Genomic DNA, 25,169 nt, shown 5'->3' on the forward strand with positions numbered 1-25,169 from the left:
CAACTAATATGCCCTATCCTCGCTTTTCTATGCCCATATTGCAGGGAAAACAGCTGTTCAACAACGTACACCTCTTGTAGAAATATTTCAAAGGTGCATCTGTGTTTTTGCACAAGTGTTTTGGCATGTTACATCAACAATAACATTTCATGAATAGAACTCCATACTTCCAAAACATTTTGGTCTAACACATATTAATTGAATGTTTGCCTCTTTCTTTTTTTTTTTCATTATTATAATTAGCTCACAACATTTTATGAAAATTAATTGTTCTTTCAAAGATATTGAATATACTCAGTATTGCAAGAGCTGGTGAAAAATATTAATTTGTTTGGATTGCAGCATGAAAATTATTTAAACTAAGTTACATTTGGAATCATTCATTAAGCTCGCAAATTCTTTTTGAATGTAAATTTATCCACAATTGGCTGGAGTGATCAAAAATATTTTGGAAAAATCTACTTTATATCTGGTTACTGATGGAAGCATGTTTGAAATGTGCACTGTAATTTCAGTCCAATGCCTGGGCAAGTAAACAAATTTATTTATGTAAAATAATATGCGTTGTGTTTTTCATTAATCTTTCTTCGTTCGTGCAAATGTAGTCCTCGAGAATTAATGGCATCTTAATATGTTATGTTTGAAATATACTTTTTTTAAAAAATTAGTGTTCTTTGTATAAAAAGAGAAAATATTTAGAACTGCAGTATTCACGTAGTATAACTGTTTGTGGTTGTATGTAATTTTTCTTCAGATTTAGGTGTTCATAAATTTTTGGTTGGATTTTTAAATTATTTTAAACAATTGTGTTTTAAGAACGTTTGTTGAACTGAAATTGAAGAGCAATTTCATAATGTATATTTACTTATACTCTAATGTTAAATGTATGTTTCTATTTTTGAGCAGGATGATTGCATCTTTGCTGAGTTACTAGAATATTTTTAGACATGTTTGTTTCTCTTCCTGAGAATGCTATTTAATTTACTAAATTTAACTTTGCCCACTCCAATACTAATATCTTGTGTGGTTTTGAGGCTTCATTGTAGTTTGCTCTGTACACCAAAAACACGTGGTCATAAATGATAAAATGGTGCCATTTAATGCTGTTGTTATCACAGCAACATAAATCGGAGACCTATTGTTTGGAAACTGAAGGAAGGTTTCGCTACCTCTTTCCCCCAGTTCTGGTTTGTAGAGTCTGTAAGAAGGCAGATGGTTTGTAGGCTAGAATTTCACAAGAGTTTGTGTTTTGTCTGTTCTTTTTGGCATTTCTGTAAAATGAAACCCACTCTCGGCAGCAGATCTTAGCTTATGCAGGATTTTCTTTTTTTAGGGGGCTGCAATTGTAAAGATTGATATTAATAATAACTCTGTGGTACAACAGCCTATGAGGGCCAGGGCCTACCTACCGACTGCTAGCTTCATTCCCATCTGCCGAGGTGGGAGACCATCCAACCAGTTACAGGGTGATGTGTGCTCAGCATGACTAACCCCCAGTCGTCGTCGTAGGTTTCCATGTCAAGGTTACGCTACTCGTTCATAGCTCCCCAATTTCCTCACGATGGTGGGTGGCCACTAGTCCTATACACAGGCTGAAATCTGAGTTGTTACGCTTCCCTCAGGAGCCTCGAACCTGCCTGCGTCCTGTAGCCAGAGCGCAAAGCCTGACTCCTTAGACCACACAGCCACAGTGCGGGACAAAGGTGGAATTTACATTAACTATATCAGTAATGAAACTAAAAACAGAAGCATGTGTTCTCATGAAACATTACAGCAAAAGTTGTGTTTTTATGCTTGTAACAGCTTGTAGCTTGAGAAAGTTCTGGGAAACCAGAACGAAACGTCGCAGATAAAATCAATAAAAACCACTAAAAATAACTGTGTTAGATTATTTTGCTTCTAACAGCTGGAAACCACAAGAGGAATAATTCGTTTTAGAAGTTGTTCAAACACAAGAAGGTTAGCAGTTTTCATTTTAAGGGGAATTGCATTGCCACTTAGGTTTTCTTAAGTTCTTGAACTGCTTTTCTTTGCAAATGGATTTCCTCAAAGTTTCCCCCTCCCTGCATATGCCAGTGCCCCAATCCCTAACCATAACTCTCCCACCCTCTCTCTAGAACTGATGGCTGAGAAGAGTCTGTCCTTTGAAAAGTACCATTTACTGTTTTTGTGCCCTTGTCAGTGAATTAACAATGAAATCATTAGAAAGAAGCGAAGTTGTGCAAAGAAGTAGCTAATACCCCCCACCCCCTCATGCAAGGGAAAAGTATTATACACTAAATTCTAAGGAGCCTTTCAGGGTGGCTTTTTATTTCATTGGGTAACATGTGGTCAATGCATCAACTCCCATCACCACTGTTTTCTGATGTTCGAGATCGGAACCGGCTACTTCTTTTTTCAAATAGCTCCCCAATTGTCCTCATAATGCTGGAACAGCTCACACCAATGGCGAGAGCTCTAACCATTTACACTAGAACCACCACCACCAAAACATTGTGAAATTGTAAAAGCCAAGCCTATGTTGCCACATAGGTGACTAAATATTTAAAACTACATTCTGAAATTTTTGGTTAGGTTTTCAAAGCTTCCACGTTATTGACTATACAAGATAGTATGAATTTCTCCCCTTGTAGAAGCGGTTTTTTGCATTTATTATTAAACCAGATACAATGTTTCAAAAATATGATGAATAAGAATTTTCAGAATCCCATGCATTTCTTATGGAGAAAAAGAAACGCAGCAACTTCAAGTTATGGCTACTCAAATGGGAGTTTTCAACTTTTCCAATGACAGAATCTGCAACATGTCATCTTTCCATTCATGTGTTTTTCTACATCCTCGAAAGTTTTAATGTTCCTAAGAGAACAAGCAAAATAATACTCCCATAAGGGTACACGGGGAAAGGTTGCAGGGGGAGGGTTGGTTTAGGGTGTTTCCAGAATCTCTTGTCTGGCTGGACAGTGAAACTGTTCCTTGTGGCTTTACCGGTAACTTGAAGGTTTATTGCCACAGCAGCATATGTTTCCTGATGTTCGAGATCCCAATCCTGGGCAAAATCAATTTAGTCTTGATCATCCTTATCAATTTCCATTCAGTCATTATCTTGACTTTCCCACAGGTCACTTACCATTAGATTTTCCACATGAACCGTCCCTATACACTTTTCTGTGTACACCAAAGTCATCCTTGATTTAACAAATTGGAATAAAATGGTGATCCACAATTTGGATTCGCGTATATTTAAACATAGGACTTTTGATGGAGTAAAACATTAACACACACACAAAATGTACTTACGTACCTGCCTACCTGTTTATTTCATTTGATTAATTTCATTGGCCACTGTCACCACCCACGTCAGAAGTTGCAGTAGTCTGCTTCGAAGCGGACACAAAAGCACATTTCGTGTGTATATTTATGACTGTAGTGAAAGAGCAATAGGCTAAAGTACACTGTTTTCCATCACTGATTGTATGCTAAAATTAAGATTTGATCATGATTAGTAACTACTCAAAGTAGACTTTCATTTAAAAGATTCTAGAAACTCAGCAACATGAATCATTTTCTGATTTGTTTCCAAGTTGTTGAATGTAGCAATACAAAATATTCAGTCATAAGTTAGCTTCGATTTTTATGTGATGTTTCTGAATGTTTTCTAGTAAATTTGTCTGAATACATGAACATTTCTATGCTTGTACATGTCCACTGCAGGCAGTGGGGCCATCACACAACAGTTTTCTACATAAGTTTCTTACGTGAAAATTCTCTATTGTGTATTTGGATTTACATGGCAGTGTATAAAGCAGTTGATGTTAAATGTTGTGTAATTAAAAATTATGCATTGTTTTTATTCAATTTGTACTTTAATCTTGTGCAATGAAAGTAAGAATTTTATGGATACAGAGTAACAGAGCCCTCTTTGTAGAGGCATGAAAGATTCAACAGTTTTTTTTTATTTATAGAAACTATTGAAAGTTTGTTCCAGATACTCTTGTGTTTTAGTTTCATGCAAGTGTACGAGAATTGAAACTCAAATTTGTGCTTTGATAATGAATGCAAATAAACAACATGTAAATATAACTTTTTTCTAGGTTTGTACTCCTGTATTCTAGTACATATACATTTTTATGCTAGGCTATTAAGTTATGTTTGCTGAACTGCATCTCTTCTTAACCCGCAAGGATGCACGTGTGGGTAAAAATTACCCAGCTCACTTCCAATGAGTTCTAAGTCCACCCTTCTCAGTACCTTTCCAATGAACCCTTCCGAGTTTTGGAACCTTGAATAGGCCGTTAGTTCATTGATCTGCTTGCAGGGCCGTAGAAACACTGCCTGGGTAAATTTCACCCAACGTGTGGTCTTATGTTTCAGTTTGGTATTTCAACATGTTTTTTTCTTCTCGTTCATATCAATTGTGTGAGCAAATGTTGAAACTTAATAAAATTAGATTAATCAATAAAGATATTACTATTTACATGCTTTAAAATAATTAAAATTCGGACTTGAGAGCAATTTTTCTTCTGGGTATATTTTCTACCCAGCATGCATCTTTATGTCCTAGCGGAGAGTGCACATCCTGCTGGGTTAATATAGCTCTAAAACTAAAATAATTTCCATGATGCAACAGCCCTTTGAGGGCCAAGGGCTACCCTACTAAATGAATAATTTTGACTAAAACTTGGTTCACCCCATGTGCTAATATCGTAATAAAATAAAAGGTACTCATCTTGACATGACATAAACTTGCTATTCTGTTCCCCGACTTTTTCGGGATAATGCTTTTAATGCTACCGTCTTCAACATATAAGTGCTCCTACTTCAAAATCTATCCCTGAAGAAACCACGAGATCTTGGTGAAACGTAAGATAACACGTGCCTGCAGGATTTTTCTCACTGGGGCAGAGTAAGATTTCACTTCCCCTTCAGTCATGTAAACTTATATTTTACCTTTTATTATTGTTGTCATTATTATTATATTATTTTATCAACCATAAAATTGAGATCGAATTGAAAATAATAGTGTGTAGAATGGTTTTTAAAAAATTTCCCATGCCACACACATCTTTCTACGGCAGTCAACATGATTGTAATATGTCTGGTTAAAATGTTATTTTGGTGGACATGGCAGTTAATTGCTGTAAGCCTGTGAGTTACAGAAAACAATATTATTTGTAATAAAATATCGCTAAGATTTCACCTTTCTAATTACATGAAATTTTTCCAAATATCTCGGGTGGGATAAGTGTTCCCTCTGTACCCCCTCCCCTTTGATAACCAGTGGCGAAGCATCCTATGAGGCCCGGAGGCCGGGCCTACCCTAATATATTTGTCTATTACGGATTATTTTATTACTTATAAATTTCATTAAACGACGCTTAATAAAAGAAAATTGAAATTCTTGGTCTTCCGATAATTACCGCAAGTTTGCAACCCTGCCTGGAACCGTATCTGAGCATTCAGCGAGGCCCACCCGAGAGTGCCTCAGCTGGTCCCATAACAACCTAAGTGATTCGTGCGGGAAAGCATAATTTCAGGGGTGCGTTCGCCTGTAATGTAACCTGAGAGGCCAGCCTTTTTTCTCTCTCTCACCCTCTCTCCCTGACTTCCGAAGAGTGCCGATCGTGTACAAGCACGTGACGAAGCAGGCAGTGGACGTACAGAGCTTGTTGAAGCAGTGTTTCCATGCAAGATTCAGAGCTGTGCCGGGAGCGGAGCACACCCAGCTGCTAACATGTAGCGAAAATGTGTTGCTAACACCTCTAAGCCTGGCCTCCTAACCTATCAAAGTAGGCATTATTGGAATTCTAACTGCAAATAATGCATGCAAGTTGGTTACCAGTGTTAAGTTTGGTGCTTTCAGCTCTTTTGAGGAACCGCTTTTCGCGAAGTGTTAGCTGCTGGATGTGCCCCACACCAATCTCGATTCAGAGAGGGAAAGTATTTTATTTCTTTGAGGAAAGGGATATTGAGACGAAATTTCCTTTCATGATTAGTGACATAACTGAAAATGCGCTAGTTTTAAAATGGGGCAAAGTACGTTCAATGCAAACGTATAGAGAAAATCCATGTTACTGAAATTTTCTGGTCGGTGTGTTACACAGTCCGTGTTCTCATTTAGCATTTCATCATTTTCTAAATCATATTATATATTTTTTTAAAAAAGTCTCCTGTTGAAAAATTATATGCATAAAAAAGTTTAAAAGAAATAATTGATTGATAGATTTAGTTTATTTTACTTGGCTTTCTGCCATTTTTGGCTAATTGGGAAGATGAGAATGAGCGATAATATGATGACATTCACGAAGGGACACTCACGAAGAACACCTATGCCCAGGTGGGAATTCGAACCTGAGGCCCTTGTCGTAGCATGCTGTTATAACCAATCTGCCGTGGAGGGCAGCATTAAAAAGAAATAAACGCTAAGTGACGATCAAGTGAACCAACCATTTCTGTAATGCGAGAAACATTTACAATACTGTTATTGAAGTAGCAAATAATTTTTACGAGCAGCTTTAATCTAACAAATGTAAGATGGCTAGGGCCTGACAGAACTGCTTTTTCATTGGGTGACGCGTGGCCAGAACATCGAGTCTCATTGTCACTTTTTTCTGACCTTCGAGACAGAAGCACCTTTATTCTCAGATATCTAATCGAGACTAGATTAAAGTAGAATCTGAACCAGTGCCTCCAGGAGGAATCGAACCTTCTACTTCTCGATTATAAGGCGAGAGCGTTAATCACTACATTATGCTTTACAATCACTATCCCGACTTAAGTAGACGAGATTCAGGAAATATGTTATCTTTTATTTTCCAGGGGCTATATTTTAACCTACTACTGTTAAAAAAATCACATCTTCCCCTCCCCCCAAACCCTGCTCCATCCTGTGCCTACCCTTCCAGAGACAGCACGCTTCGCCACTGTTGATAACAACCTTGTGATGGGGCAAGGTGAGCACCTTGTATCTTAGTAATAATTTTGGATTTACGTATTCCTCTATATAACTTCCAGACAAGGAGAATTAAAAATACACTATTTCCATACATAAAATTTAATTCATTGTTAAAAGATAAGAATCAATATTAAAGATTTGCATGTGTGCGTATATACAAGACATTTTATACATGTTAGATTCTCTATTTTTAAATGTTAATGAAGCAAATTGTTAATTACTTATTAATGTAACCAAGAGTCACTTATTTTGTACTTTACACCACTAAAATCTGCAGCACAGTCAATAACTTGCAGAGTATGCGATTTTTTACATGTAAAATAGTAATTATAAAATGTCTCTATTTAGGCTGTTGCAGACTCTTTCGCATCCATCTCATTTTCGTTTACTTCGTCTGTAGCAGCCTCTGTTTTCTTTTCTTCTGCCTTCTCATGACCATAATCATCCTCGTAATCATATGTGTATGCAGACTCGTCATCTTCCTCCTCTGCATAGTCAGACTTAAGCTTGGAAACTGGACATTCAACACATCTGGAAAGCAAATGTAGATGAGTATTAAACTAGAGAAGGACTCTAAAAGTCATATCAAATCACACAAATAGAAAGATTGAAATTACTAACTTGACTGTGAAACTTACTAAACGTTCTATTAATTTCCGGAACCGGAAATCTGTCTAGCAGTGTAAGAACGGGTTCTTGTGTGGCGGGTGACCCCTGTCGCCTTTATAAGTTAGTTGCATGGAAAATATGCATTGGACTTCTAGGACATACTGGTGAACATATGAGGCATGGTGTTCTGTTTACAACAAGTTTACACGTGGCACCCAGCAAGAGAGCTGCTTTGGTAGAAGGAAAATGCACACAAAATTGAGGGCAGGTCCCTAAAAGGAAAGGTCTCTTAAAAACTTCCTTACTTAATTTTTAAAACTAATACATTCATTCACAACTAAACAAGATTAAAACTTTACTGTCTGCGAGGACTAAAATATCATTACCTAGGTTAAAAGCTGAGGCTGTAAAAGAGTACTCAGCACACAAGGACAAACACAGGACAACCCACATACAGTCCTACAGAGGAATTATACTGGTCGTAGGTCCAGATACCAGATCCTCGGCCTGTGAGAAATTGTTATCGGGGTGTACTGTGTGGCAGTGAGGTTGATATTTGGTTGTCTTAAAAGAAGGTCACCCCTTACATCTCTATCTGTTACTCTTGGCTAAACGTGATTATTAGACAAAATTTATGAAGAGGCACTCACAAAAGAAACACGCTGGGATTTGAGCCTGGAAACTTTGGTGGCGAAATCAGAATTTTAACCGTGTTATGAGAGCAGTTAGAAACGTTTTGATCCTGTAACAAATGGGGCAAAAAAAACAAAAAAAAAACTGTGACCAAAACATGGAAATGAGATGAAGTAGATGATTTATGTATACAGGAAGCACGCCATCGTGCAGATTGTCTTGTAACATTTTATGATCTGATAATCTGGATTTCCATCAGCAGTTTTCCAGCAAGATGAAGCCAACCCACACACAGGCCTGGGGAACAGGGCACTGTTAGAGGAACTGTTTCCAGAACGCCTTGTGTCCAGAGGAACTCCCTTCCCTTTTCCTTCGAGAAGTCTGGACCTTACGATATGCGTTTCTGTGGGAATGTTGAAGGAACAATGTTCCTCACCAGTACCATGAACTCTGGAACAACTACAAGGGTTGGATAAAAAGTAATGGCAACACTGCTGTCCCGTGAAAGGGGTGAGTCAAAGCGCCACAAGCGTTTCGTGGCTGATGAAGGAATGTCAGACGAGGAAGTATAGTGAGTGGGAGCGATTGTATGTTATTCAGTCAAAAACAGCAGTGCTCTGAAGCAGAGGACGAGAGTGCAAGTGCCCTAACAATATGTTTAGGCAAGAAGAACAACGTCTCTCAGGCAGACGGCCAACGCAGCCTACTACTGCGCCTTCTTGCAACACCACCTTCGTCTCACATTAAGAAGGAAGCGACGGCACGTTCTGGCACGGTGTCCCATCATCTTGCTTGACAATGCAAGGTGTCACATTGCGAACACTCTGACGGCGCTCCTGCATAACTGGTAGTGGGAGGTACTGGAACATACACCATATTCACCAGTATGAGACCGTGTGATTACGACATTTTTGCCAAAATGAAGGAACCACTGGGCAGGAAGCACTACGACAAGCGCGAAGCTATCATACGTACTATAGGGCGGTCACTGCGGGACATCGACAGAGATGGACGAGCTGACGGTGTACGACTCCTTCCATACGTGTGGCAGAAGATCGTAGAGATGGGGGGCGATTACATTGAAGGAATGTAACACGTGCTCCTCTGCCAATACAGTCATGTACCAATTATACCAGCGTTGCCATTACTTTTTATCCAACCCTTGTACATGAGAACATTGACTTAGTGCTGGGAGACGTATCCTCCAAACAGTGCTCTCAGATGGTGTCTAAACTCATCAAATGCATGGAACTTGTTATTTGCATTGAAGGCAAGCATGTGGAACATGTCAGTGTGCAATGAAAACGCCATCCTCCGGACACGACTTCAGTGGCAAAGCAGAAGTTGGCCTCTGTGGTAGAGGCTATGAAACCAGAGGTTACAGGTTCAAAACCTGACCATACATGGACTTCATCTTCATTGTGGCAATTAACCAGAGGGGTAGAAAACAACATAAAATAACCAAGAATTCAAACCAACATTTTTTGGGATTCCACACATTCTATGAAGGGGTCATTCTTCTATCAAGATTCGCTACAATGTCAAGGATTTCAATTTCAAATCCCAGCCTGGGCCTGGGAAAACTCACAAAGAACACCCTTCATCTATTTCATATCATCACTCATCCAACTTCACAGTTAGCTCAAAGTGGCAGAAAAGTGAAGTAAAATGCAACAAATGTACCAAGATTTAATTGAAACCTTTGAAAGCTTACTTACCTGCTTTCATTTATTCCATAATTGATGCACGTGTCTCCAACGCATTCACAGCACCCATCGTGAAACCACCTGTAGCTGGCTGCACCTGTAGACTGACACGACTCTCTACACTTCTTCCACGACATACATTGACTCATGTATGCAACTGTGCAATTCAATGTAATAACATCCTTTGAAGGATCCACTTCCTGCTCTGCTGTGTCTGTAAGTAAATGGTGAGAATGAGATCATACTAACACAGAATTTCTGGACTTGCTTAAATGTTCACATAACCACTGAAAGGAATGCTATAGAAACAGTCTTTGAACTTACAAGTGGCTGTCTTCAAGGACGTATTTAGGGGGGGTCCAGGTGGCTTGGACCTCTACCCTCCCCAAAAGAAGTATTAAGTACTAAAATTAAATGAAGAGCATTGGTGTAAAACATGGTAAGTGACATTTTGGTCATTTGTGAGTTCATTAAGAAAAAATATTATTAGAAGCTATATTGTAGATAAATTGTTTTTGTGTTGTGTTTACCAATTTCAGAAGGCTTCACCGAGTCCAATGCAAATTGTATGACATGGCAATTTCACTGGAAAACTGAAGGAGGCACATTTTACTTTGTTACTCAAAAATTACCAAAATGTCACCATGTTTTACACCAGAGCCCTTCAAATAATGAAAATATATATTTGTTGTTTAATTGAGGGTTATTTATTTCCGCCAAACTAATTGGAAGGCATCATTCGACTTTGAATGACAGTACCAAAGAAGATTTATGCAAGATCTATTACTACTTATACAGTAATACGAAGTCTGACAATTAAGTTTGCGAACTTGCTACCGTTTAGTGCTGAGGCAGCACTACAGAAGCAACTCTCTTTAACATTTCGTAACATTGGTATTCCAGTGTCTCAGATCAGTGTTCATATTGACACATGGCAGATTTGTGCTGAGTGGCGTGTATTGTTGTTTGTGCTTTTGTGTGTGCGCTGTTGTAAAAATGGCAGAGCTGGAATTAGAGCAACAAACAAACATGAAATTTCCGGTGAAACTGGGCAAGAGTGGGAGTGAAATATGGGAAATGTTAGTGCAGGTGTATGGCGAGAATGCCATGAAGAAAACAGTGGTGCACAAATGGATTAGACGGTTTTGAGGGGAGGGAACACGTGACTGATGAAGAAAGGGTAGGGCAGCCAGTAACGAACCGAAAGGACAAAAACATTGCCAAAATTTGTCAAATTGTGAGATCATAGCAGACCAACTAAACGTTGAAAGGAAAACTGTGCAAAATATTTTAACTGAAGACATTACAAAGATAGATACAAACGACCGGAACTTTTCGCCAACAACTCATGGTTCGTGCATTACAACAATGGACCTGTGCACACGGCACTGTCTGTATGGAAGTTTTTGACCAGGAAACAAATAACTTTGGTAGACCACCCACCATACCCACCTGAACTTGTCCCCAATGACTTCTTTCTTTACCCGAAGATCAAACAAGTTTTGAAAGGAAGACATTTTGATGACATTGAGGACATTAAGGCTAATACGATGGCAGCTCTAGAGGCCAATCCAGAAACAGAGTTCCAAAATTGCTTTGAAGGGTGGAGTAGGCACTGGCATTGGTGTATAGCTTCCCGAGGGGAGTTCTTTGAAGGTGACCACAGTGCTATTCAGCAATAAGGTATGTAGCATATTTTCAAGGATAAGTTCACAAACTTAATTGTCAGACCTCGTGTTATGCATAAAATATTACCAGGAACTATACATTTCGTCAAGTGGATCTAACATCCTTTTTTGATATTCAATAAATATCCATTTCTTTATTTGACATTTAATTTCCTTGACAGGGTTTTTTTTCTAATTTTGTCTACCTTTGCTTTACTTAAGCTAGATCAACTTCAAAGCACAACAGTATTTTAAGGGTTATAACGTGCCAAGCAGCTACTCGTTTGGTGATGTGTGGTTGCTGCATTCCTCCTGTTACCTGGTTTTACAAGACTTTACCTAGTCATGTATCTTGTACATATCTTGTCAGCATTCCTTTACCAAGTTATCGAAAATTTGAATGAAATTTTACGAAAAGACCAAAACTACTTTGAAAATAAGATTTAGAATATGATTTTTCAATAACAGCTATCTGTACAAGGTACTTACATAATGTGTACTTAATCTCTTTCTCGTATTTAGATCTGTAGATTGCTATGTTATAATCAACTGGAAATGTGAAACTGTGCCAGCGTTCTTCTGGATCAGGTTCCATGGTGAGAGCCTTGAACAGTTCCGGGAATGAGGGTGTGAAGTCTTCTACATGACTCTTCTTACTCAACTCACTCATGGTATCATTAGGCTTTGGACACATGTCTGTAAGAAAAGGAAAAAATTAAACTTTGCATACCCCAGCATGCCTGACTACCATGTGAGATATATGGGTTCGATTCCCAGTGGAGTAGAACTGGGATTTTTTCCACCTGTTCAAGCAGCTCCGGCACCCACCCAGCATCGTATAAAATGGGACTCTGGGGGTTGAAGACAGCCAGGGGCATGGTGCTGATCACATCACCCCCACCTTCAGCCGTGATCAAGACACTGTGGGCCCCAACTCCACACCCCCTATACACCTTCGTGGCATGGTGCAAAGCATGGGGGAGCACTTTACTTTTGTTTTTACTTTATACTTCAGGCATTTATAAGGTTACAACCAATCAGGTGTGAATTAACAAGGGAAGGGAGTTATGTCAGGGATTTCCCTCCACTAAACCCCAATATCCCTGGTAACAAGACTGGTTTATCCAGGATTTTCCTTCCAGGGTGTTGATTCTTATTTGGAGGGGGTATAGGTAAATTTAGAGCTAAAATGGCCATAAACTGGGCCTTTGTCAAAAAATGTAGGAGTTTGCTGAGAAACTTTTGGGAGGGTGTTAGGGTGGTGTTGAGGAGGCTGGATAAATCACTGCAAGCAACAAGAGTAAATTTCCATTCCTGCCAAGGATAATTTTATCCCTCCCTCCCTAGCATAGATATTTCACAAATGTAAACTTGTTCGTGATATAAGCAATTTTTTGTGCTCAAACATCATTGAAATTGACAGTGTATACTCAACTTACTACAAGAAACACTTAATTTGTTTTCTATTTATTGGCTAAAAAAAAAGTAAAAAGTATTAATTTAATGGAAGGCTTCTTGTTTCATTATTTAAACATTAAATGCTTTGCACAAGAACTGTTTCTTAAGCTATGAGTAGAAAACAAATAAATTAAAACATTGACTATTACACTTACCCACACAAGAGCAGCACTCACTGTACAGATGGCCTAGGCAACTGAAGCAATCTTTACAACATGAGCAGTTCTTCAAATCACACTTGCATGACTGCGTCAACATGCACTTGCTCACAACACTTGCACAGACAGCCTCGTTGCAGCCTTCAGCAGGAACCACCAATTGCACATAGAGGATGAAGCCTCCCGCAAGTGCCAAGAAGGATAGACACTTCAGTATTGAATCCATGATTCACCTGCAAGGAGTATTTCAATATTTACAACACCAAAAGCACACTTCACAATCCATAGGGTCATGAGAACCTAGGTCAGGCATGAATATTTGCACAATTCGCTTCATAATTTCATTAATCATCCACCCGTAGGTAGAAAAACGACTTAAGGGCAAGGTTTCCACAATGCTCTCTCCCCCTTCTGCGAGCACTGTTGCCAACTTAGCTCTTTTGGAGCCAGGTCTTGCTTTTTCGTGCACTCGTTTGGCTGTGAACTGGGGCACCCACCTCTCTGCCCCACTGGCTCTGGCCCATATATTTGTCATATATACATTTTGCTCATGATATCGTTATATTGGCTGCATCGTTCCATCCCCTCTTACCTCCCCAGCTATTTTTATGTAGCACCATGGCCAGGGTGCGAAATCTTTGAAAACTGGTGGGGGGAGAAAGTTCATCATTTACAAACCCTCCTCCCCCCACAAACATATGTGTAAATAATATGATATACATATCTGTAGTGTTATTAAAAGTAAAAATAAATTACTCAATTAAAAAATATCATTATTAATTACATGAAGGAAATTAATTTGTTACTTGTATACATATCAGATATTGCAAAGCAGCTATCTATTTCCTTCACTAACTGGTAAAGATGTTAATAAATTATTAAATAGTTCAAGTGGTTTTATTATGTGTTAAGTTTTTGATTAGTTTGTGCTTTATGTTAATATAAATCAATTAGATTTAATAGTTATTATTTTCTTGCATTCTTGTTTTAATTTTATTATAAGTATTGATGTAGATTTGTTAACGATCTCTTGAGAGAGAATGCATTCAATACTCATCACAACTACACTAATTTGTGTATGTTTTCGTTATTATTCTTAGTAAAGTATATTTGAAATTAAAAGTAATTGCTTATCTTTTGTTTCTTATAACAAAAGCTGTCCCCCCGGAAATTTCTGATGGGGGGGATTTTTGAGGCCAAGATTTTTGGTGCGGGGGAAATCCCCCCTCCCCCCAGGATTTCGCACTCTGGCCGTGGCTAAGGTGAAGATGACAATATTGTTATCCAGTAATCCCTTATTTTCGATTTCATACAACCATCAGTAGACTATTGAGATGGGTGATGCAGTCAGACCTAGATGGTAAAAACTAAGTATAAATTGTCACCAGTTAATGTTAATAGCAGGGCCTCCAGCCCCTCCTCTCTTTGACACCTAACCTTACCCTAAGAGACATTTTATCGAGCCTTCGAAGGTGAAATTTAACTCTTATATGCACATCAGGTTTGGCAACACTGCCAGGATGGCCGTAGGAGGCAAGGAGAAATTCATTAGGCTTATGGGGGGTATTATTGTTATTTGTTCTCTTAGGAATATCAAACTTCAGATGGCATAGAAAAAGATATCAATAGAAAGAGGACAGATTGAAGATGTAATTAACAGGCGGAAAAATTGAAACTTTCATTTGATTAGCTGTAACTTGAAGCTTTTTTCTACATAAGAAATACAGGGGATTCTGAAAATTCTTATTCATCATAATTTTTCAAATATCGTATCTAGCTTAAAAATCAACATATTTTTAGTAGAAGTGCCCATTCGGACGATATTGAAATAAGAACAAAACTGGTGCGAAACGGTCACTCTTCCCCTCAAATAACAAAAATCCCAATTTTTATGTGAAGATACATAGAAATGGCAGATGAATTACATAAAATAGATTTTTAAAGTCTTATTATTATTTATTATATCATCAAGAATCAAAATTAATTTGGTGCAGGGGCCTCCCCGATGGCGCAGTGGTAGCGTCGTCGCCTTGTAATCAAGGGGTCCCGGGTTCGATACCCGGTGGAGGCACAAGTGGTTCGGATCCCACTTTGAACTGTAGGTCCAGTCCCGATTAGCCTTACTGTGCATAAAGTGGACTTTAAACAAATCAATCAATCAATAATTTGGTGCAGTGTGTGTCAAGATACCCTCCCCCCGCACTGGGCTTCTCTCACAGTATGAAATTTGCGTTTTATGCATCTGTATGAAGTACACAAATATGAAATTACAATGATATATTACTCTTTTTGCAATCAAGCACCATCGGTGATGCAACAAGTCTGTTCAGATTTTCATGAAAATCAACCGTGATGCCATCTGGTGGCAAAGAATGCATCTCTACTACCGGCAATCGACTCACCTACATATATCACTCTGGTTGAGCAGGAATTTTGGGTAACGAACTTCTTGCAAATTCAAACATGTGAAGATTCTTCAGCGGTATGTGACAAGGCGTATGTTGCAGAGCAAATCAAAAAGTTTTTTTATAAAACGAAAGATTACTTGAAGCATTATTATGGAAGAAGATTGGAGAACAGTGAAAATAGGTTGCAAAGAACGAGCAACGATGTTACTAGACGGAGTAAGTAGAAAAAAAGGTTTTACCTTTTGCGTAATATTTCAAATATACTTCAAATGAGATTAATTCAACTTTTGTTACGTATAATACGCTTTATATTTTAATACTGGATGCGAACTTAATCTTGCAGCAACACCTCAATAAAAATACGTAATTATCTAAAGGCTTCGCATAATCTTACCATTGTAAATAAATTAGCGTGATCGGATAGTACACTCTACCACAGAGGCTACTTTTTTTCCTTTCTTATCTTGTACAGTGTTTCTCAAAAGTTTTAGGACAACGACATTTTAAACTAGGCAACCCAAATTACGTAAGGCGCTGGTGGGTTGCGTGTAGAGTTAGGCTCTATTTCAGGGTTGCCATATGCACAATATATATTTATGAAATACGCGAAAGGAATAAAACCTAGTATTATTGTGTAAAACTAAAAAAATATATCAGTATTACATTTGTCGCAAATAAGAAATACTTTCTGAAAGAAAGAAAATCGATTTTCTAGTATTTCATCGCTGATGAGTCTACACAAAGGAAAAAAGGAGAGAGGAAACGAAAAGGACAACAAATGAGAGGAGAAAAGAGAGAGCGAAAGGGGAAGAGGAAAAGTAAGGGAGGGAAGTAAAGATAGGACAGATGTGGATAGGAGAAGTAATGAGAGGAAAGGGAAAAGATGCGAGGAGAGATGAGGAAAATGGAGCAAAGAGGAGAAGAGAGGAGGGAAAGAGATGAGAGGAGAGGAGAATAGGAGGTTTGAGAGGAGGGGAGTTGAGAGTAGAGTAAAAAGAAAACATGAGAAGAACGAAAAGAAGAGGAGAAGAGTGCAGTGAAGTCGGAAATCTAAGAAAGGAGAGGAGATAAGAGGAGTGAAGAAGAATGGGATGGAGACAAGAGGCGAGAAGACATATAAGCAGAGGAGAAGGAGGGGTGAGAAGAAGGAGAAGGAGAGAAGAGATAGGAGACGAGAGGAGAGATGAGGTATTTGTAGAAAATATCGTCTCAGCGTCAAGAATTGATGCATTGATCAAAATATCGACATGGAACATTCAATAATATTTTAAAATGAATTGGAGAATGTATTAGATCTGTGCGAAATGCCATTTGGCTGAGTTCAGAGAGAGAGAAAATCTGCCACGTAAGATTTGATTCTACCTGCGATTATACCACTAAAATCATGAATGTAATTTTCATATTTATAAGAATTATTAAATTTTTCTCAGTTCGTTGAAATGGAGGTTTTGTTATTTAACATTTCTCATCCCCCCATCGTTCATTCCAAACAGAATCATTCAGTTTTATACTGCGTGGACAATGAACACAATGGGATATTTCTAAAACTTACGAAAATTTTCTGCCACTGGAGCGGTTTGAATCTACGACCATCAGGTTTACAATCTTCAACGGTAACCACTACCCTACAAACTTTAGTTCTTGAGAATAGCTAGGAGGTGCTGACCAGTGTGAAATGTAGATGCAACTCTCCTCCTACATGTAATGTGCAAAGAATACTTGTTTGTAACAAAGAAAACGAAGGTAGTACGATTCGGCGCAAACATTTAATGGAGAATTGCATATGATGAAAACTTTTCATTCGATATTTGCGGAGGTATCCTTGCATTGAACTGGAGTGGGTAAAGGGGTAAAATTATTATGTCCTGAATTACCACAAATATACATAGTTATTTCATTTACATTTGCCAATGTCTTTGAAGCAGTACACGATTATCGTTAGAGTATCATAATTCACGATCTTATACGTGAAAATATCCCTTTGATCATGTGCCAATTCATATATATTTTTTTTTTTTTTTTTTTTAGTAAATTCCATACAGAACAGTGTAGACACTATACACTGCTATTACAAATAATGTTACAATGCTCTTGTGCCGAGTCGAGAATTGTCACAGCCTCATCTCGTCTCCTGTGTGGTGAGGTCCTTCTCGTTTGTTTTTTTCGGATCAGAAGTTATTAAAATGTATTTCTATAATCACTTCATGCTCAGATAGGCTAATCGGGACTGGATCTACAGTTTAAAGTGGAACCCAAAGCACTGTGCATGTGGGACCCCTTAATTATAAGGTGAGGTATCTCGTCCTGACCCACGAAATGTTTAGTATAAGCAACATGTACATTGTGTCACCACTCTCACAAAGTACAATATCCCATTAAAGCAAAAACTTTAGTTAATAACGTTTTCCTGCTTTACATCTTGTTTCGACACTACGAACCATCGAAATACGGAATTTTATCCTGAATAGATTAAAACGGGCAGCACAGGCTTGCAATTGTCACTACTGGATTTACTTTGCAATTACAATAAATAAAATACACTGCTAATTTTAAAAACAAATTAGATATACACTTGGTATGTCTAAAAAAACATAGCATTTTAAATTTATTTTAAGCAAATTCTTCAAACATAACCAGTCTCGCTTTGATTTTGCAGAGATTTATTTCATTCTCGTCTTGAAATTTGAGAGAAACCAGATTTTTCTTGTCTTAGTAACATCTGTATTTTCAACAAATCTCTTAATACGAGGTATATAGGTTTAAGTATAGTTTTCCGAATATCCCCTTACAAAGTTATGAAAATTATGGGTGCGGTACAGGAGTAGATTGTACCCCCCAAGTTGGTCAGTCGTGTCTAGTCTCGTTTGTGTAAGTATTTAGTTTCGGAAAATTCCATTTCAAAAATTCAAAAGAAAAGGAGGTCAGTCATATACTCTTCTTATAAGTTATAAACAATTTAAACATTTTTTATTGAGCTAATTGAAAATAGGTTATTTTAACAGTTAACACCTTGCGTCTGTCAAATTATCTAAGGGGGCAATTAGATTTACGGATTTAGGGGGTACAGTACCCCCTTCAAAAATTTAGGGGGTACGATGTACCCCCCTTCCGTTCCTCCGCCACTGGTGTGCGTAATAGCAAAGACAGACGTGAACCGTGCTTCAGAAAATGTGTTCTCAATATTTCCAAGAAGCACAGAAGAAATGTTAACAGTCATTTGAGGAATAAGCCACTTCTAGCTTCTTCTCGCAGTGTAACGCACAAGGCGTCGAGTCCCATCGCCGCTGTTACCAAGAGGCAACTTGTTAGCCCCTGGCTCCCACATATACAAATCTGTGCCTAGTCTAGTAGTTAACCAATTGTTACTTCAGGTTCAGACACAAAAATATTTTTATTTAATTTTTAAAAAATGCTTCAAACAGATAAATCGCTATTAAATAGTAAGCGATCCTATTTCTGCATGTCTTGAATAGAGGTGTTCAGTTTTGGGGAAGACCAGACAGGCAATTTGCTCTTCTATTGGCACTAAGAAACAATGACGACTCTCATTCTAAAGATTCAAAGGAAAAATGTTCTTAATAGGTTTTGGAACGATACATTCATTCCAATAGCAAAACGTGAGCAATTCTTTGAAATGTATGAGTGTTTCGATTTAGTAGGAAAAACAAGTCGCAAAGAGAGAATCTTTGCTCATGCTGCGGCGGCCTGTCTTCAAAGCTAGGCCATGCTGTTACTTCGACCTTCTCGAACTCGTGACGCGTGCAGGTGTGCTGTTTCCCGATAGCCAGAGGGCAGCTCTCAACGACACTCCCACTCTGCATACCTGAGGTTTCCTTCCAAACCTTCTATTTTACCTGCTGTTTTCAACAATGACAGGTGGGTTTAGGAATCCTATTTTCTGGAAGAAACGAGGGAAACTGAGCACTCGACACAGATTCTCAAGACTATATTTAAACATGCTTTGTTCAAGAGATCTAACAAAAGTGTCTCATTATGAATCGTGACAGCTTGAGGGATTATGATGATCATAAAAGGGGGAAGGGGGTTATGACTATTTTTTCTGTTTACTCAATACAGTGTTCGAATTGAAAGTGAGAGTCAGGAAATCGCATTCTGTATGTTGTATTTCTCACGATCTGCATTAGGCTATCTCTCTTTGAGCATGTAACACAGACCAGGGCCGGCCCTATATGTGGCTGTGGGTCCTGCAATATAAAACTTTTTTTTCAGAGGTGTAAACAAATCAGAATATTTTGCCCCTTAGAAGTACAGTAAAGTACTCTATGGACATGGTACAGGTGTTCTATAGGAACACAATTTAAACAGTATTACAATTAATGTATATATATATTTCGTATTATTATCTAAGAACAATTAGCAGAGCATGTTGAAAGTTAAAACCAAGAATTATGGGAGGCTATAAAAGTTTCTAAATTAGTGCTTATTTTTATTTCGGACGTGCCACTGGTGGGACGTTCATTATATTTAATTACAAAACTGAGGATTCACTGTATATGTATGAAAGTGGCAATTTATTATCTTATCCAATAACGGTCTTTACAGCAATTCTCTTTTATTTACTTTTCATTGAATTTTTGACACCTTAGTGACTTTAGATCGTTTCACATAAATTAATATTTTGGATTCATGATTTCATTCTACATGGTGGACCAAAAGTCGCAATACATAGGGGAAAAAATATGATGTGATAAGAAACAATGTATCCATATAATATGCTCTACGTGGTTACCATTGGTTTTCAATACGTTTCTCCCACTCTTGACGAACACGCATTAGAAAGGAACACGTTAAAAAATAAATAAATATGGAAACTTAAAAACAAACTTATATTTTCCTATTCATTGCGACTTTTGGTCCACCCCGTATAATTAAACGAACAGTGCATATTTTTAAGTATGTCAAAACAATGTATTAAGTCAAGAAAAATCAAATTATGAACTTAGTTACTTAATTGGAAGCCAGCGTCCTATAAATTCGTAATAACCGCACACAACCATTATTATATCTGGCGCGGGGGCCTCGGACAAGTGCCCCTCCCTGACGACGGCTCTGACACACACATTTTTACCGGAGACCGTAATAATATGTAATTGTAAAATTAAGTATTACATGAAATAAACAGAGAAATGCGCCAATTCTCGCGATGGCGCAAGGTGGGAAACTAATTTGAAGCAGGTAAAGTACAACAAGAGGACTTTTACATCCGTCTACAAGTGCCGATATTTAAAATCCGGCCCTGAATTGTATGCATTAAATGGGGGTAATCGACATTTACTGTTATGTTAATTGACATAAGGAAGGGTTATGGCTTATTTTTATATGTGTACAGCATATGAACCCTATCTGATGAAGCGTATTGCTTTCAAATTAATTTAATTAGCGAGAAACTGGACAGGAAAAGATGGAATCTTATGGATAAATTACTCTAATAGCTTGGTTTCTTCAACGTGGCTTGTGGACATGTCGGTTAAAAATTTTTGTGTGATACAACACACCGTCAATATTCTCAAGAAGAAAACCACTCAAATTAAATGAATAAGTTCTGAGGAACACCAGCAGATGTACTTATTTTAAGATGTTCCGCCATTCACGTGTCACACTCCTAGTTTTATACATAGATAGATATTTACAAGTGACCCACTCGATGAATGCTCGCACCTTAAGATGGGAAAGAAAGAAAGCCTGGTCCAAATTGTAAAGTCAAGACGTGCACAGATTATAGATGTTATTATCAGAATCAAACAGAATTAATCAGTAACTACAATTATTTACCTAAACATAACTCATATGGCACTTAGAATAGAGCTGTAAAATATGTCTCTTGGATGTGTCCTCCTCTCATCGCATATTCAGAGCCAACTTTGCGATTCTGTTTGCCAAAGTGTATGGGGAAGGAGTTTATTTATTCTTCAAGCCTCCTCCTGGACTAGGATAACACTATATCTGAAAGATTTTTCTTGCATCATTTTCAGGAATTGCAACAGCACTATTTCTGTCTCGCTTATTCTTATTGCTTTTTTTTTCTTTTTCGTTATTTAGTGTTGCTTTTCTTCCATTTTCGGCTACTCGCGACGATGAAGAGAGACTCAAAAAGAACACACATGCTCAGACCAAATTCGAACCCCGGGGCCCTCGCATTCTGACGAATTGTGATAACTACTTCGTCACGAACGTCAAAAATGAGTTTCTTTTAAAATAAATTTCAGGAATATTTCACATTTACATTACTTTCATTGTAGACGTGGAAATTCCAGTTCATTAATATTTACCCTGCAATCTTTCCGTTAGGCCTTTTCTTTGAGTCTGAGAGACACAAAATTCCCTGCATATGATTAAATTGATTGATAGTAAGCAACACTGCTGCTTTCCGAACACTTACTTCGGCTGTACTTCCGGCCACGAAGGTGGACTTCAACTCAAACGAGTGTGCCACTTTTTGTGAACAGAAGTGTACAACTTTATATCCCACGTACATAGAGTAAATAGAAGGGTCCAGCTAACAGCAAGCCAGCCAAGGATGGTACAATTTTATTAGTTATAATTTATGTTACTATTTATTACTCACAAACACGTAAATTGCAAATAATGAAATTTTCTCTAAACAATTTGGGTATGAAATTATACTATTAGCATTGATATATTAACCAATACAATATTATCTATCTCTACATTAGAATCTGTTAGTTAGGCTTTTATTTTTAAAACAATAGCCCTGTAAGGGCCAAGGCCTGCCAAGCGGCTTTTTCATTGGGTGACCCGTAGGCAGGGCATCGAATCCCATCGCCGCTGTTTCCTGGCTTACGAGACCGGAGTTCACTACTTTTTTTCAAGCAACTCCCCAATTGTTCTCAAGATGCTGCATCAGTACCGAAATTTTGAGGGAATAGAACCCTGGACCGCTCGCACCAAAGGCGAGATTGCTAACCACTTGGCTACGCGGGATCGTCATGTGATATTAATCTCAAAACCGAAAACATCTTTAACGACCAATTTGGAGATGTTTATTTCATTACACAATTATACAGTGCAAAATGATTACTATACCAATGGGAAAGGTCTTACCCATTAAACCTTCGGCCATGCTACATGTAATAGTCTTCCATGCATTAAACCATGGATTTATCCCGAATTATTCATTTGGGGGGGGTGTAAGTTCGCGTCTAGGGGGGTGTAAGGGTATATTTCAGGGTGCGAAATCCTGGGGGAACAGGGGATTTCCCCCACCAACAATCTTGACCTCAATAATACCCCCCACCAAAATTTCCCCGGGGGGAGAATTTTTCTTGTAATAACAAAATATAAGCAATTAGTATTTACTTCTTATGTACTTTACTAAGGATAATATCGAAAACACACAAAAGAGTGAGTCAGAATGCTTTCTCTCTTTTTCTGTCTACACCAATCATAATATGCGTGCAATAAAAGAAGAATGCAAGTCAAACTTAATTATAAATTATAATAGTTTTGTATTAATACAAAAACTAAACAAATGCTTGTACATAACAAAACTATTTCATAATTTATTGACATCTTTAACCTGTTAGTAAATTAATTTGCTACTTTACACATATCTGGTATATATAAAGTAACTAATTAATTACATTATATGTATTTAATAATAACGTTTTATTAAATATTTAGTAATGAATTGACTTTTATATTTAACAACATTATAAATATCCATATCATAATAATTTATGTATGTATGTGTGTGTGTGTGTGTGTATATATATATATATATATATATATATATATATATGTATATATATGGGTGTAGATTAAGATTTTCTTCCCCCCCAACAGTCTTCAATGATTTCGCACTCTGGTATATTTAGTCAAAATGACCATAAACTGAGCCTTTGTGAAAACTTGTGGGGTGTGTGGACTGCACTGCATTAAACAATTAAACATCGCCGGACTCGAGTAATAAAAACAAAAATGCATTGTAAAGAACATGGCCTTATATAAACGGCCAAACCGCCCCATTGAATTAATTACATAATCAAATTAACAATTAATCATTTCATTTGGAAGAATTATGAAAAATGTAATTATGGCTTATTTATAATGTATGATGACATATTCTTCAATTAAAATAATGTTATTTTCTTCATGACCTAAGCATGTTTCAGAATTTGTTGCGGCAAACGTACTGTAAGCGATAATTATTCTCAAAAAGTGAAAATTCAGATAAACTCAAAACTTGAAAATAGAAATATGAATGCACTATTATAATAAACATAATGAAGAATAATAATGTTGTCGTTAATAGGTGCCCAAGGGGAAAGGTTGGTGGTCATAACCCCCCTTCCGACCAATATTCCTGAAGAGAGAACGTCAAAGGCAAAAGTCCTGATTATAAAGAAACCTTTAAATAGCTCTATAAAATAAAATATTAAACCCCTATTATAACTTGCACATAAATAAGGTTCGTGGAACTTTACCTCAATTTCGTTATGATAAATTAATATATTTGGCCCATTATTAACCCTATACTATTATCTGCGACTCTCGCATCAATAATAATAACAAATTACGAAAATAATTAAAATATTGCCAAATGAGGACTGACTACTAAAAAAAGTATAGGCACGGACCGGTGCTCATTGATATATGCATTGAAATTGTTTAAAAGGAAACATATTATTGATTAATTATAGCTAATTAATTTAATATAATTGTAAACTGTTTAATAATAATATTTAGTAATCCTTTTACAAATATAAACATTAACATCAAACATATTACTATCACTAACAGCTTATAACTAATAAAATATTCCATTCTTCCTTGGGTTCTGAAAGTTGAACCCATCCCATTATTCCTCTATGAAGAAACTGCTTTACCTTGCACAACGGAGTCCAGTTTGCGGCCCGAGAAATCACCTTCCTCGCATGAAGAAAGTCTTGCGTTGATCTCGCTTCACCTTGAGACACTCTCGCTTGCTTCCTCTAACGTCTCATCTTTGCTTCAACTTTTACACTTCACTGAGAGCGGACGCACGCGGCGGGAAACTTTCGCATACCAGAAGAGGACCACACACTTCCTAACTACCCCAGCGGTAGATCTGCACCAGAGATACGTCCTCCGTTGCTGTTGTCACATGGCCTTCTAAACAGCGAGGGAGCGGGCAAGAGCGATGTTCCCTCCTCTGCAGTGTAGCAAGCTCAGGGACATTTGCGCCAAAGCTGGACGTTTTGGCGGATGAAGATCCAGATTTAGGGGAAGCATGGGAGGCCTCCACTGGGGACACTTGCTTTGAGAAGGACCATAGAATGAAAAAAAGAGACATTTGAATGTGGCAAATACATGAAAAATGTAACTAACCATCTAACAGAACTTGATTTTAAGGTTATTTTAACCAAAATTGTATACAGGAAACCTCACAATATTGTTAGCCATGTAACACAGGCATTGGCTGAAGTGATAGGGTGAGGGTTCGAATCCTGGTTCGGCCAGATCGGTGCACGAGGGCGTTATTGAACGACTTTCGATCTCGCTAAGGTGCACATAACGAAAATTGTTCAAATGAATTCCAAAAGAAATAGGGTGCTGTC

General features: G+C 37.7%; 1 protein-coding gene across 1 annotated transcript; it reads right to left on the reverse strand.

The window, feature by feature from the left end:
* Window positions 1-7,035: 7,035 nt before the first annotated feature.
* LOC145988175 (protein twisted gastrulation-like) lies at window positions 7,036-24,742 on the reverse strand. Its single transcript, XM_083123003.1, has 5 exons — window positions 24,459-24,742; window positions 13,181-13,416; window positions 12,057-12,263; window positions 9,913-10,114; window positions 7,036-7,483 (listed from the first exon to the last, which is right to left on the reverse strand). The coding sequence occupies exons 2-5, from the start codon at window positions 13,407-13,409 to the stop codon at window positions 7,297-7,299; spliced, it is 825 nt and encodes a 274-aa protein (XP_082979129.1). The 5' UTR covers window positions 13,410-13,416; window positions 24,459-24,742; the 3' UTR covers window positions 7,036-7,296.
* Between the last annotated feature and the right edge of the window lie 427 nt (window positions 24,743-25,169).

This window comes from Lepisma saccharinum, chromosome 5 (assembly GCF_977018435.1).
Source record: "Lepisma saccharinum chromosome 5, izLepSacc3.1, whole genome shotgun sequence".
NCBI lineage: Eukaryota > Metazoa > Arthropoda > Insecta > Zygentoma > Lepismatidae > Lepisma > Lepisma saccharinum.